At 51.5% G+C, this 14,210-nt stretch overlaps 1 protein-coding gene across 1 annotated transcript in view; it reads left to right on the top strand.

Moving 5' to 3' along the window:
• Positions 1 to 5,039: 5,039 nt before the first annotated feature.
• GRAP2 (GRB2-related adaptor protein 2) overlaps positions 5,040 to 14,210 on the top strand; it is a 17,769-nt gene continuing 8,598 nt past the window's right edge. Inside the window, exons 1-2 of the mRNA XM_004675642.1 lie at positions 5,040 to 5,117; positions 12,128 to 12,219. Coding sequence (XP_004675699.1) covers positions 5,040 to 5,117; positions 12,128 to 12,219 — 170 coding nt within the window. The remainder of the gene's footprint in view (positions 5,118 to 12,127; positions 12,220 to 14,210) is intronic.

The following is a 14,210-nucleotide window of genomic DNA, read 5'->3' as shown; positions in this document are numbered from 1 at the left end:
GGGCAAGTCAGCCTGGGGGAGGGGGTTCAGGTGGGCAAGTCAGCCTGGGGGAGGGGGTTCAGACTGAGGCTGAGGCCTAGGTGGGAGGAGAAAACTGCCTTCCCTCCCTCCTCCCACCCCCCAGCCAGCCTGCAAGTTCCTGTCTCCCCGGGTCACCTGCCCTGAGAGACTGCTCTGCCGCTGCTGCCCCCCCCCCACCACCATAGATGAATTGTCACCCAGGGGCATCCTACAGCCAGAGATGGGGGCACCCTGGGGGTTTCTATTCCTAAGCTGCTTTCTTGAGGACACCTGAAGTTCAGCCACCAGGGAATTACTATTCGCAAACAAGTTGTGAAGGGTCGCTCCAGTTGCAGTGTTCACTGGGCGGTCCTGGACTAGGCAGAAGTAATGAGTCACCCAGGGACAAGAGGAAAGTGAGGAGGTCCGACGACGCTCAGAACCATTTAAAACGGAGGCTTTTAAAGGGTACTGAAATCTCAGCCAACGAGCCAGAAATGCTTTGGCAGGGTGTTTTGCTTGTCATCTCTGCCTTTGCTTGCACTAAAATCAGGAATATTTATAGCCCACGGAAAGAGCACCTGTGGAAGTAGGCCGGGCCTCCTGGAAGGCTGTTTACGCTCCTGGGGCCCCTGAGCCTAAAAAGAAGTGGTCGGTGCCCCGATTTGGAAGGTCCAGATAAGATAGGAACTGTGGGGTTAATCTTTGGAAGCTTCTTTATTCATGCCTTGTTTGCCGAGGCCTGCTAAGGGCTGGCCGAGCACCCAGGGCATCAAAGTGGAAGTCACAGAGACCACCGCCACTTATTGAGGACCCAGTGGGGCCAGGAACTATAACCCACCAACGCACAACACCCTATGAAGCAGGGGTGATGACGCCCATTTGTGGGTGAAGGGGTCCTGCCACTCATAAGCCCATCATCAGTCCACAAATCACCGCCCTTCTCAAGGCATTTTCAAAGCATTAGGGCAAGTGAGAGGTAGCTGTCCCGGGCTAGATGGAGGAGGAAGGTCACAGAGTAGGACAAGAGGTCAAATTCCACCTCTCATATATTTTTTTGGCCATGGACTAAGATGGTTTTTACCTTTCTAAATGGTTGGGGGAACATCAGGGCTCATGGTAATAAAACTCTCTGGCATGTAAAACAGTGATAAGAAATTCGAGTCTCAGTGTCATCACGCTCTGTGGGTTCCCGTCCCCTTCTCGGGGCTCCTGAGCCCCACTCCAGCAGCACAGTGTGGGGTCAGGGTCAGGGCCTAGCTGGGAGACTGGCCCTGTCCCATCTGGTCTAGGCTCCAAGCTGGAAGGTTACGGATCAAGAGGACAGGGTTTTGAAAGCATGTGGGGGGTTAAAAAGAGGGGGAACTAATATTTATTTAATGCAGGGTGCAAGGTGATAGAGGGGTGCACAGGTGTGCTCGGTTTATTTTTTTTTTTTCAAGACTTAATGCATGAAAACTCCAACTCTAAAACAAATAAATTAAAGGCAGTCATTTGCATAAGAAATTTTCGTTTTCATTTTGTAAAGGATTCACCACGGGGATCCTTTCTAGAATGAGCCTCCATAATGCATACTAATATGACTCCATTTACAAATACTCTATTCATAATAACTTTTCAAGAACATGTCTATTGTGTGCCAGGAGGTTTCGCTATAATCGTTTTTCCCTGGCAGGCTAAGGACTCCTACTTCTGAAAAGTAATTGAGCTGACCTTGTCGAGCCCAGGGGAGGAAGCAGCTCTAGTGTCTGCGGGTCCCTGGGAGGGGTTCGCCTGACAGAAAGAAAGGCACTGGGCTCCCAGGCTCCATCTAGTGCGACGCTAGATGGCCGGTCTAATTTTACATTTTTTAGCTAAGCTTCTCTTGGAAACTGCCGCCAAAGTAAACATCTCTTCGTTTTCTACCCAAAATAAATTAATAAAACTTATGTTGGTCGCTAATGTCCCATTAAATGCGCTATAAGCTATATTTAATGGAGAGCACTGTCTCTCTCCCGTCCCCACCCCAGACACTGTCTTCATTGCCTTACAGCATGGGCTAGGGTAAGTTATTTAATATTCAAATTAGAGCTTTCCCTGCAAGATGGGAAGTCCTGTGGCTGATTCAATCTAAGACCAGGCTCTGTCTTTTGATGGGGCCTGATACTGGATCTTCAAACAGCTCTGTGGTGTTATGCAATTGCTCTTTTAAAGAGATGCATAAAGCAGAAATCTTGGCTATTCATAGCTAACTTAGGAGGAGCTGAAACGGTTCAAGAAGTTTTTGCCAGTAACTCTGCGTTTCTGGACACAAACACTGCACCTGGATTTTAAAGAGAAGCTATTTTAATGAGCTGTCTCTCTTGTTTGCATCCTCTGTGGTGACCATAATTTTGGGAGGACAAAAGCACTCCTGGTATAGGATCTGAATACTCTGCAGGCTTGTCGGTGCTAAGAGAGCGTGGATGGAAATGCCAGAGAGAGAAAGGGTGCCCGGTGCTGCCCGCTGCAAAGCAGATCTCCTCGCGGCACTGACGGGTTGCTGCGAATCCTGAAGCGGGAAGCGAGCGGCTCAAAGCCAGCAGGGAGGCTGGAGCCCCGCCGCCCCCAGCGACGGCCCAGGGCGCTGGGCTTGGGGGAGGGGAGGCTGCGGAGGGGACTTGCCACCTGGGCGCAGCCACTTCTCATTCACTCGATGGCAGGCGGCATTTCAGTCATTTCTAGAGCTGATTACGATCACTGGCAAGGGAAGCAGGCTGAATCCACGCCTGAGGTTCTCTGCGGAGGTGTCTGCAGCTTCATCACCCCCTAAGGTCACAAGCCCCGAAACCGCAATGGCAGCAAGAAGGCACTAGCGCAGGGCCCTCTCCCTCCCCGCCCCCACCGCCCTCCGGTCTCCCCGCGTCCTTCCCTCTGCCCCTCCCTCTCCCCGCCCCCCCCACCCTGGGAATTGTTGCGGCTATATTTGTGTCTCCATCATAATTTCCGTTTCCCAGACGCAGCATAGAGTGGAGGTAGATACAGATTATAACACACATTGAAAATACTGAATAAACTCGATTCGTTTCATTTCCTTTCTCCCTGGTGTAATTTAAAACTTCTCAAAATTTAAGACTAATGACTATCAAGGAATAGGATCTAAATTTCCAGCGTCTTCATGATGAGACAGAAGACGCCCCTAGGTGCGGGACACATTTACCGGCTCTGCCATCAGAGGCCAGTCTGGGGGGGTCTGCAAAGCCCTGTGATCCCAGCAAAGAGCCCTCACCCCGCAGGAACATCTCCCGCCTACTAAACTGCCTCTAACATTTCATCTCACGAATGGAAACGGGATGCATGCAGACAGTTTTTCAGTGATTTCATGAAGAGCGAGCCTGTTTCATTGTTTCTGTTTTTGTTTTTGTTTCAGCCAGGATTAATATTCTAAGCTGGGGAAGCTCTTGGTGTGCCCCTGGGCTGCCAGGCCATCTGCCTCCTGGGAGGATTAGAGTAAAGTGCTATTGTGAGAAGCAATTTCACCTGCCTCAGCCTCCTCACACAGTGAGGTGCTGCCCACCTGGACCAAGCGCCAGGGCTGATGGAGTTAGGGTGCTTGAGGCAGCGCACCCCCCCTCCCCCACACCAGGCTCAAGGTTATAGCTGCAGCACCTTGGATGTTTGCTCAGGTCCAACCTAGGTGACTTTTCCTCGGTGGAGACTCCCCCTCCACCCCACCCCCCATCCTGCTTATTAAGGAGAATTTGCATAGCAATGGAACCTTGGGTTTCAGCCCCACTCACCTGACACTTGCTCTGCTGAGGTGACCAGTGTCTGGCTGATACCCTGAGGGTCACCCACAGAAGCCAGGTCTCCCTGCAAACTAGGACCAGGCCGTCATTAGAAGCTTTTTGCAGTAAAGTAATGGGGTCAATCAAATCAGCAGAGGCATTTAGCATTCACTAAGGAGGGCAGACTCCTTCCTGTTGAGTGGGTCATGCGAGGTCTCCAGCTAGGTCACAAAGATGTTAATTTGCCTTAAAAGGACAGATCTGAAGAAAGTGTACCCAAAATTACATAGTTTGGAAATGAGTTTTGGCTGGCGATAAGGCTCAGAGGATTAACTATGACTGTTTACTTTGGTTCCAGAAGTATTTTTTGCTTAATATCTTGGGGCTGGTAATATTCATCCCTGCAAATTCCCTTTGGAAGATGGAGTAAATGTGGAAAGTCAGAGCCACGAGCCCCTTGCTCTTTGGCTGCTGAAGTCAGCTTTAATCCCCTCCCCGCCATGGGCTGTGGCCCCGCCCCCGCCTGTCACCTACCTGGGTTACCCAAACCTGGGCATTTGGGCAGAAATGCCCACTACCTCATGCCAAGTGTCGCACGCCAGGTCTCTGTGGTCACTATTCAGGGCTCATGCTTTTCTAGGCGGCCTCAATATTTTACTTGATTAGGAAGTGTGGAAAGAAAAATTTCAAAACTTACATGGCTAACACGACAATAATACCAGCAAGGACGCTGACCGATGGAGCCCCCCAAATCTTAAACCGAACCACTAAGATGCCACAGTCCCAGCTGACCGGCGCTGTCTACTTCTCTTAAATGATTCAGACATAAAAAAGAAAATGGCATCTGTCTAATTAACACTGCCTGGTTAAATATAGCTGCCAGGGGACAGCCTTAGGATAGCATTTACAGAACGGTCCTTCCAGCCCCGGGGGCCCCGCGTTAGAGATGATAGCAGTCTTCCATCCTTATCTACCGGAAGCAGAGATGCCCAGGAAGGGTGACCGGTTGGGCCAGCAGAGGGAGGGGACGGGAGAGGGGAAAGCCCGTCTCTGCTTTCACTTCATGCTCCTGGTATCTGGGGTTCAGAAGATGATGCCAGAACCAGAGCTGTGGACCAGAGCAGCTCTCCCCCCGATAGAAGCCTCCACCGTGCGCCTCCCGCCTGGGCTCAGGGATACTCGGTCATGCTCCTCCCGACTGGGAAGACGGCCGGACTGCACCCCACTCCGCTGGCCTGCTCCTGGCAGAAAGGCACAGTGACCCATTCTTTCTCTTCCAGCTTCCGATACAACATGGAAGCCATCGCCAAGTTCGATTTCATGGCCTCGGGCGAGGATGAACTGAGCTTTCACACTGGAGATGTTCTGAAGGTAGGCGAGGTGGCGTCCAGGAGCCACACTGGTCGGTCCGGTCATGTTTGTCTGGTCCTCGAGTGGAGCTCAGTCTCGGCCGTTGTGTTCTAAGAACCACATGCGATTCCTTTCAAAAGGGGTTCACCTCAATCCAGAGGGTTCCTTCTGAGCACCTGTGTGCCAGCCACCGGGCCAGGTGACAGAGATGCAGCTGGCAGCAGCCACCGTCCATGTCCTGAGGTGCTCGTGGTGTGAGGGGCCCCTCTGCCCGAGGGTGACACCAACGGGGGGAAGGCAAATGGCGGTGTGGGGACATGTGGTGACATCAGTGTCAGGGGGGCAAGCATGTGAGGTGAGCTACAGTTCAGGAATGAGCAAACCCGTGAGAATCAGGTGAGCTTTGTCGACCGATAGGAGGGCACTTACTTGGGGAGCAGACAGCTGCAGGAGTGTGACTCAACAAAGGCCTCTCATGCCAGTCTCAGAGGCTCTTAAAACATGTCTTCCACCCACACTTGAATTGTAGTGTCCATTTGCTGGGCTGAAAAGAATGTGGACTTTCCCACCTCTCACGACCACACTGACCGGCTGTGTCTGAGCCCCTGTTTGGTACCAACGAGCACTGGCCCTTGAAGAAGCATCTGGGGGGGCCCGTGATGCCAGTAACCCCTGCCTGGCCTCAGAGCACCTCAGTTACCTGACCCCTGCTGCTCAGCAGCCCGCATGGGCCTTCTCATGGCCCAGGGCTGCACTTGCCATAGAAAGAACGTTGTGGACATGGGCGAGGGAGGCGTGGAAAGGGTTAGGAGCCCGAGCCAGGCAGGAGGGCTTGGTGTGGATCTGGAGCACCCCCGGGTCTTAGCCTTCTAGCGGCTCTCAACCCGAAGACCCGTGTCATGCAGCCAGCGGGTCGTCTGCAAAGCCACAGCTGGTGTGTCTCCAGGCTGAGTGGCCCTTGGGCTGCTAACCCAGAGCAGCGACTTTCGCTTCTCTGGGGTCTTCCCAAGGGCACAAAGGAAACTCTGCGGGGTATGGCGACCACGTTAACTATCCTCCACTCTATGGTGTCCTCACTCCAAAGAGGGGGGACAGTTCCACACCCCCATTTCCCGACAGGACCTATGATCTACCTTAGGTTTCTTTATTCTCCAGAAAGTAAAACGCTAAACACTTTCTTCAGTCTGTTTTGCAATCCACAGTTCTTAATTTCTTTCCGCTGTGCTGCAAATTCTCTGCTGGGTGCTCCAAGCCCCTCTCCCCATTTGTCCCAGGGAACCTGCTGAAAGCTGCCTCTTAGCCCTGATGTTCCCTTAGAGTCCAGCCAGTGATCTGTGGAATACAGGCCCCTACACACCCGCACAGTCAGCACACTAGCTGACCTCTCTTGCGGGCTCCTCCTTGCCAGCCAGGGGCTCCTGGTTCTCCCCCGCCCTTCCTGAACACTGCTGCTCTTACTTTTTTTTTTTTTTAAGATTTATTTATTTATTCGTACAGAACTGGGGTACAGGCCAGAGATGCGGAGGGTGAGAGGCTTCACCAGAGACAGAGTGGGGAGCAGAACAGGCAGATGGGCGAAGTCCACTGCTGAGGGGAGCAGCGGGCGGTCAGGAGAGGTCTGCCACGCCATGTGGTCACCTCCGGGGCAGGCGGGGATTGAACTCGTGAGGAAGTGGCTTCAGCTTCTCGGTGCAGCCTGTACCCCGCTGCACCCCCAGGGAGGGCTCACTGCTTTTCCTTTTTTGCTGCTCCTCTTCCTCGCTCTATCCTCAGCTGTAAGCTTCTCTACAGGTCTTCCCTTGACCTCCTGATTTCCCTCCCGCTCTGAGCCTCACATCCACTCCTCTGGCGTCAGCCCTCACCTGTGGGCCAAGCCCTCCCATCCACCACTCCTGCTCTGACTCTGACCCCTCCTTCCTGAATTCAAACTGTCTGCTAGGCGCTGCCTTGGGGACACCAGCTCATTGTCAGAATGCCTAAGATCAAATGACACTCACTCACTTTTCCTCCATTTTACAAACAGAAACTGAAGCAAAGTTGTTAAATCACGTGTCCAAGGTCGGTCAGCTAGTGTGGGACCACGGCGAGCTCTGACTGGCTCTCTAGCTCCTGAACCCTGCTTTGCACTGAATGTTCTTTTCTCCTGAGCTTCTCCCGCAAGACCTTCTTCACTGGGAAGAAGTGTGAGGTTGTGAAAAGGCTCTGACCAGCTAGTTGGCTGCTGAAGCCCAGCTGACTGGTGTCCTTGGCTCAGCCCCTGTCCCTCATGAGCCTCAGTGTATTCATCTCAAAGGGAGGTCTCTCTCTCTCTCTCTCTCTCTCTCTCTCTCTCTCTCAGGCCATAGAGAGAATTGGAGGTAATGTTCCCAGACCAAAACTGGCTTCTGAGAAAGTGCTCGCTCTGTTATCATGGCTGCCCACGCTACTGTTCCTGACTGGCCACTGCCACAGCCCCTTGGCTGACCACACGACCTCCTGTCTCTTCCTCCTTCCATCATTCTACATACTAGCCCCAGAGGGCTCTTTCGAGAAGGCAAATCAGATCATCACTTCTTACTGAAAAGCATTCAGGGTGCCCCATTACTGATGGATTGAAAGCTAAGCCATCAGACTCCACAGCCCAACTTATCATGCTACCCGAGCACACCGCACACGTGTGTGCATGGGCGACCACACACGTGCACAGACACGCGCGGACATGGTGCGTGCGTGTGCACATGCACACAGACCCTTGTATGTGTGATGCCTCACAGGTCGCACCTCCGGGCCCTCAGGCCTTTCCCAGATTCCCTGCTCTCACACACCTGTTTGAACACCTCTGTAGAGGGACTCGCACTCATCCTGCCAGTTCTTAGCGCCCTCGCAGAACAGATCACGCTATCATCAACTCTTTCACTGCCTTTCCCACATGCTTCATTGGAGGCGCTTAACGATCACGCCTCCCTGACAGTTACCAGCAGGCGGAGCCTCGCCTCCCGCGCAACAGACACATCCTACCCAACCGTGGCATCTAGTCCGGTATGTGATGGCTGCCCCACTTGCCAAAACTCTGGAAGGGTGGTGGCAGCTGTGCCTGGGGTCTAGAGCAGCAGGAAGATGGCTCTCCCGAACATTGAATGAATGAATGAGTGAACGAGTGAATGAGTGGCTCATTCCTCCACTGGCCTGTGGGCTGAGCCATATGGGGTTCATCTTTGTGTCTTCTCAGCTTCTAACACAGTCGGGCCCCCTGAGAAGTGCTCAGTAGGTATTTCCTATTGGTTAAATTGCATTTCTGCATGCGCATTTAAGTTCTGTCAGAAGGCTGCCCTCCCCCTCTTTGCGGAGACAAGCGGGAAGGGGCTTGTTGGCTGAGTCTCACAGGATGTGTCTCTCACAGTGGTTAGTGGTCCTGCTTGTGGGTCTCTTCACAAGACTGCAACATCTCCAAAAAGGGGTAACAACCCAGGATTCTTAAAATCTTTTCCAAGCCAGGTCTTGACTGCCCCAGCAATTCCCTCCCAAGATATTTTTTTGTGCTTGGCCTTTAGTGCTGAAAATCTGAGCAGACGTTTTTCATTAGAGGTTACCAAAAATGCCTGACAAGGTCACCATCTGATGCCACCCCACTTGAGTTCCTCAGGGCAAAGTCCTGTTTGTTCACCTCTGTACTTTAGCACCTCTGTGCAAATAGCAGCTGCTCATTAGATTTTGACCAGCTTGGAGTGGTAAACAAGATGGCGGCCAATAACTTAGTCTCACTTCTCTTAGGAGAGAAACACTTGAAAAGTCAGGACTAGGATGTCTGGTGTTCGTGTCACAAACCTTCATGCCCACAGCCTCGCACAGCTTACATTTCCCACTTGAATTTGTCAGTCTAAAAATGTCTCTTGATCTGACCCATTACTACCTGCTTCTGTAATGCACCCAACTCGACCCGATTTCTTCCTCTGAAACAACGGCCTAAAAGCACTTAGAGCTAGTCGTACATCGTTAACTTATTCAAGACTTCAGACTTCTGCTATGCCTCTAAAAGCTATAATTCCATCCAATTTTAAATTTCCTCCAACCGTACATTTTGTCCTCTTCCCACGTCTAACTTATTCTCAGGCCATGTAACCTAGAAAATTATTCTCATTATAGGCAACGTTATAAGAATTAAGATACAGTATCCTGAAGTGTGAAACTTCGTATGTTTAGGCTGAACTCTTAGCTCAGGTCTACACGATGGGGACAAGAGATAGGGGGAACCGAACAGATGGAGAGATGAGAAGAACAGGAAGTGCGGGCCCTGGGCCTACAACGGTGGGAGGAAACCACCTCCCCCCAAATACCCTGCTTTACAGAAAATTCAATTTTTTTAAACCCTACCTTCTTACACCATCAAAAGCCCGCAAATTCACCTCTCTGGGAACATGAGGCAGGCAGACTGAGCACCAGGTGGTGGAGAGAAATGGCTGCATTGAGGGATAATCTTTCAGTTTCTAGAGGAGGTAGATGGGTGTGAGCCACAATTACTAAAATTACAGCTGGTTTCAGGTCAGAGAGCTGAGTACAAAGTGTGGTTCTTACGGTGATGAGCCATTCCAAGGCCTCTTTTACCTTATCCCTGCTCACCTTCGGGTTGTACCTTTGCTACCCAGGCCCAACAGAGCATTCCCAGGTGACAGGAAAGAGGAATTCCAAAGCCTTGAGTTTGGGGAGCGGCGTGGAGTGAGCTGTCCTTGTGTTCTTTCTACAGCGGCACTGCTACTGGGTTTCCTGGTTCTTCTTTTGACCTAGATTTTCTGCTTCCCGCCCTCCACCCCCTCAGCACACACATACCCACACGTCCTCAGTGATACAAACAGTCCCATTTGATGTTAGAAACTCTAAAGTTCTCTGTTCTCAGCAATTCTAGAACTCAAATGTGGGGCGCTTTTATTTCTTCAGAACAAATGATTAAATTCAAAACATACACACATAACGCTTTGAAGAACTTACAAGCCCTTCCATGTCCTTCAGAGATGGAGTCCTCTCTCATAAGTCTATCACAGTATTTTACAGAATTACATTTTAAAAATCAGCACACGCTCTCTGGAGGACCTTCAGCCACCGGGCTCATCTGATCCCCACACCAGCTCTGTGAGGCGCCAGCTGGTTATTATTATCCCCATTTTTCAGATGGCTAATTGACTTTGCCACAGGTCACACAGCTAGTCCAGGACCAAGCTAGAAACCATGGCTTCTCATTCCAAACTCATCGTACAGTCTCTTCCCTCCACAGAGAGCTACTAGAAGTAGGACACCATCTTCTCAGTGACTGGGCTGCCCTCAGTTCTCTCCCCATCACTGGGACCCATGAGGTCAACTCCATCCACTCTGGGTGACTCCAGAATCCCAAACTCCAGGCCCCACATTCCTCCTAGGTCCACACACATCTCCAGCTGCTCCCTGTGTTTGATCCCTGGCAGGTCCAGGGGCAACTGGATGCACTCACACAGAATGTGAAGTCCACCTGCTTTTCCTCAGACCTGATCCTCCTCCTGCTATTTCTATTTTAGTAGAGGCAACGCCACCCACTCAGCTTCCCAAGCCAGAACTCCAAGTCATCCCGGAATCCCCCTCCTCCCTTAGCTCCTGAGAACAGTCACAAAATCCCACCCATCTTTCTGGATTCCTCTAGAACACGTCCCACCTCCTAGCCCAGCTCCCTGTCATCGCCTGCCTGGGTGGCGACACTTGTCTTCCTACAGCTGTTCCTCAAATTTTACCACCAATCGAGCGTCACACTCTGACACAGTACTCTTTTCCTAACTAATCCTCACTGTGTTGTTTCCTGCTTAACATCCTCTAATGACTTCCCATAAATGTCAAGATAAAAACTCCAAATTTGTCAACTTGTGCTGCAAAATCCTGTACCTCTACTTTCCCTGGCTATACTCTTGGGGTCACAACCAAAAATCCTGCCAGAAAGAGATGTTTCACTCCCAGAATGCACCTCCCGCCATTCCCAGAAGGCACTGTACCTCCTTCCCAGAATGCATTGTGACTCCTTCCCAGAGTGCCCTGCTTCCTCATAGCCCAAGATCCTCTCTCCCTAGCTTCTTTCTGCACCTGGTCATCTGGGTGGCAGCTCCTCTAGGAATGCTTGCCTATCCATCTGCTGTTTCTCCTTTATCACAGTATTTCTACCAGTTAAGACATTTGTGGGGCACCAGAAAAACAAACTAAAAGTGGTTTAAGCAATAAAAAGGTTGTTTCTTATACGAAATCCAGTGTCTTGGTAACATCATCAAGGTTCTTACACAAATTCAGTAACATCATCAAGGTTCTTTTCATCTTTTTCAAATGATTTCCATCTTCCCTTCTTCATTCCCAATGAATATTTGAACCTACGCAGTGTATTGCATTATAGAAGCCATCTCAGTGAGGGAGGAAGAGAGGAAAGTATTTGTTTTTTAACACTGAAGCTCAGTTTCTAAAACCATGTAGAGCCACTTGAGGTTTCATATGAGTAGTCATGTCATGGTGCAGGCAGGACCATCTAGGGAGACCAAAGTCCTGGTTGGGCCGGTGACCCGGCTCTAAAGCAAGTTTAGGAAAGGCGTTCCTTACAGCTGTGTGCAGGCTGCACGGCCATGGAGTGTGGACACAAAGAGTCATTGTCAGAGCTGGCCCTCTTGGGTATTTAAGTTTTAATCTGCTTGCTAAAAAAATAGGTTAAACTTTTAGAAGTTTCCTGGTTACCTGGCAGAGAAGGAAAAATGCTGCTCTCGCCTCCTCCATCTTCCAGTGAGGCGCTTACCGGCCTGGGTTCTAGGACACGTGCATTTGCAAATAGCAAGAAAAAGGGGGTCAGGGAAGGCCTGACGGCTGAGTCTGGGGTCACCGGAGTGGACAGCAATAACGAGGTCAACAGAGGTCAGACTGCAAAGACGAGCCTGCTGCTCCCCAACTGGAGTAGGGACGTGGCTGCTTGGGCTGCCTCTCCCCTAAACCCAAAACTCGCTCTTTGCCCTGCTCTTTCTCGGGCTCCCCCTGCCCTGTCCATTCTTCCTTCTCTTCCTTAGATCTTAAGTAACCAAGAAGAATGGCTCAAGGCGGAGCTTGGGAGCCAGGAAGGATACGTGCCCAAGAATTTTATAGACATCCAGTTTCCTGAGTAAGTATTTCCAGCCCGTGAGATGGGCCTACCCACACACCCTCCCCCTTCCTTTTTCAGTAGTCGCTAAAATTATCCAAGCACACCCAAGATACTGTCAAAAATGGCTGCTTCTGGAGAGGGAAGCACACAGCTGAAGGCCAGGGGTGGGAGGGGATTTGCATTCCTTTTGAATGTTATGCCCGCTGAGCGTGTTGCCTATTTTAAGTTTATAAACTGAAACCATCTATACTCGTCGTCGCAGGGTTTCCAAGAATTCCAGTGGGGGCGCTGTTGGCCACCCCACTTCAAGAGCTGCTGCTTCAAGGCACTTCATTAACTCCCAACCTGCCTTCCACCCTAAGCAGAGATCCCAAACGCTCTCTGCCCTTATTCAGGCTATGGCTGCTCCTTGCCTTCCTTAAGCCATGCTCACACCAAGTCAGCGGATGGAAAGGGGAAATTCACCTCATAAAGAGGAAATGAAAAGTTGAGATTGGGTCTGCTTGTCTCAAGAATTGACCACAAGGGTTAGATAGGAATCTAATCTCATCCGAAAGTCAGTCTAGGCCAAAGAGCAAAGGTTTGCTAGCAAACCAAACGGGTGAGGCGCAGCACCCCACGGCTAGGGAGCCCGTGTGAGCAGTGAGCCAGTGAGTGACCACTGACCTCTGTGGGGGAACCCAGTGCTGCACCTAATCCAGATGCACACACTGTAGCTTCCTCCAGCCTCAAAGTTCCCCTCCCCACCCCCACCACAGTCTGCTGAGGCCAGCTTCCAGGTTCACTCGGGGACAGAGGCCTCCAGAAAAGCCCCACTGCCCCACCCCGCCTGACTCACCACCTTGCCCCCCTGCAACTTGGCTTGCTGCTGCCTTCCCTGAACAGTCTGTGCTTCTAGCAGAAACTCTCCCTCTCCCACAGCCACGTCCTCGCCCTCTCTGCCGGATCTTCATCAGCAGCAAAGAAAGATGCTGTAATTTCTCCCATCTTAGCAAGAAACAAAAGAAAAAGGAAAAATTTTGATCCCAAATTCCCTTCCAGCTCACTTTATGCCAAAGAATTGTTATGGTCTCCATCTTAATGTCTCTGCTGTTCTCTCTGGAACTCCCCCTTACCAAGGTCACTGGGCATCTATGCAAATGGGGTGGGGGGCTCTTTCCCTCCCTGTGGGCAACATTCCTCGCTGGACTTCCTCCTGCTCTCTGGCTGCCACTCCTCAGTTTCCTTTGCTGGGCCCCTTCAGCTCCCCAATCTCCTTAGGGTTAGACTGGCCCCGGCCCAGGGTGACCCAGGCATGTGCATCTGCTGGGCTGTGAATTTGCACTCCCAACTTTATACAGTTATGTCGACAAATGGCAAATCTACAAAATGTGATCTATTTCAAAAAGAATAGCCCCCTCAGGCCCTCCCCTCACCCCACCCTCCTCTCTTCCTCTTTAACTTCCCTTTCTCCACACCACTTACCATCCTCTGCTATACCATACATTTTAATTATTTCTGCTTGTGTCTCGCTACCAGCCCCCACCCCCACCCAGCTCCCACTGGAATGTACGTCCCATGGGAACAGGGTTGTTTGCTGTCACGCTCACCACCAGATCCTCACGGAGCTGAAAGAGTGAATGAGAGGATGGCCCTGGTGGTGGGTAGTATGGGACACTGGCCCGTTCCCTTTCTGGGCTCCAGGCTGGTGATGACCAGTGGTCACGAGTGTGGCTGTGGGGAGATCCCCCGGCAGGCCTGCAGGAAGCAACTGCCTGAACCCCTGCTTCTAGCCGTCAGCACTTCCTGCTGTCCCAAGACTGGAATCAGACCCCGCTGCCTGAGTTTGGATTCCTAAACTGTTGAGAGCAGTGGGACTTGTCCACTCTCCAAGCCAAGGCCCGCTTCACACTCGCCAGCCCGCAGTGACAGCCAACAGCCAGCCGTCAGGGCAGCTCCCGGGTGACACTGGGTGACAGCCGACAGCCAGCCGTCAGGGCAGCTCCCGGGTGACACTGGGTGACAGCCGA

Source organism: Condylura cristata, unplaced genomic scaffold, assembly GCF_000260355.1.
Source record: "Condylura cristata isolate star-nosed mole 26May11 unplaced genomic scaffold, ConCri1.0 scaffold00004, whole genome shotgun sequence".
NCBI lineage: Eukaryota > Metazoa > Chordata > Mammalia > Eulipotyphla > Talpidae > Condylura > Condylura cristata.
This window is presented reverse-complemented; position numbering and strand designations above follow the sequence as displayed.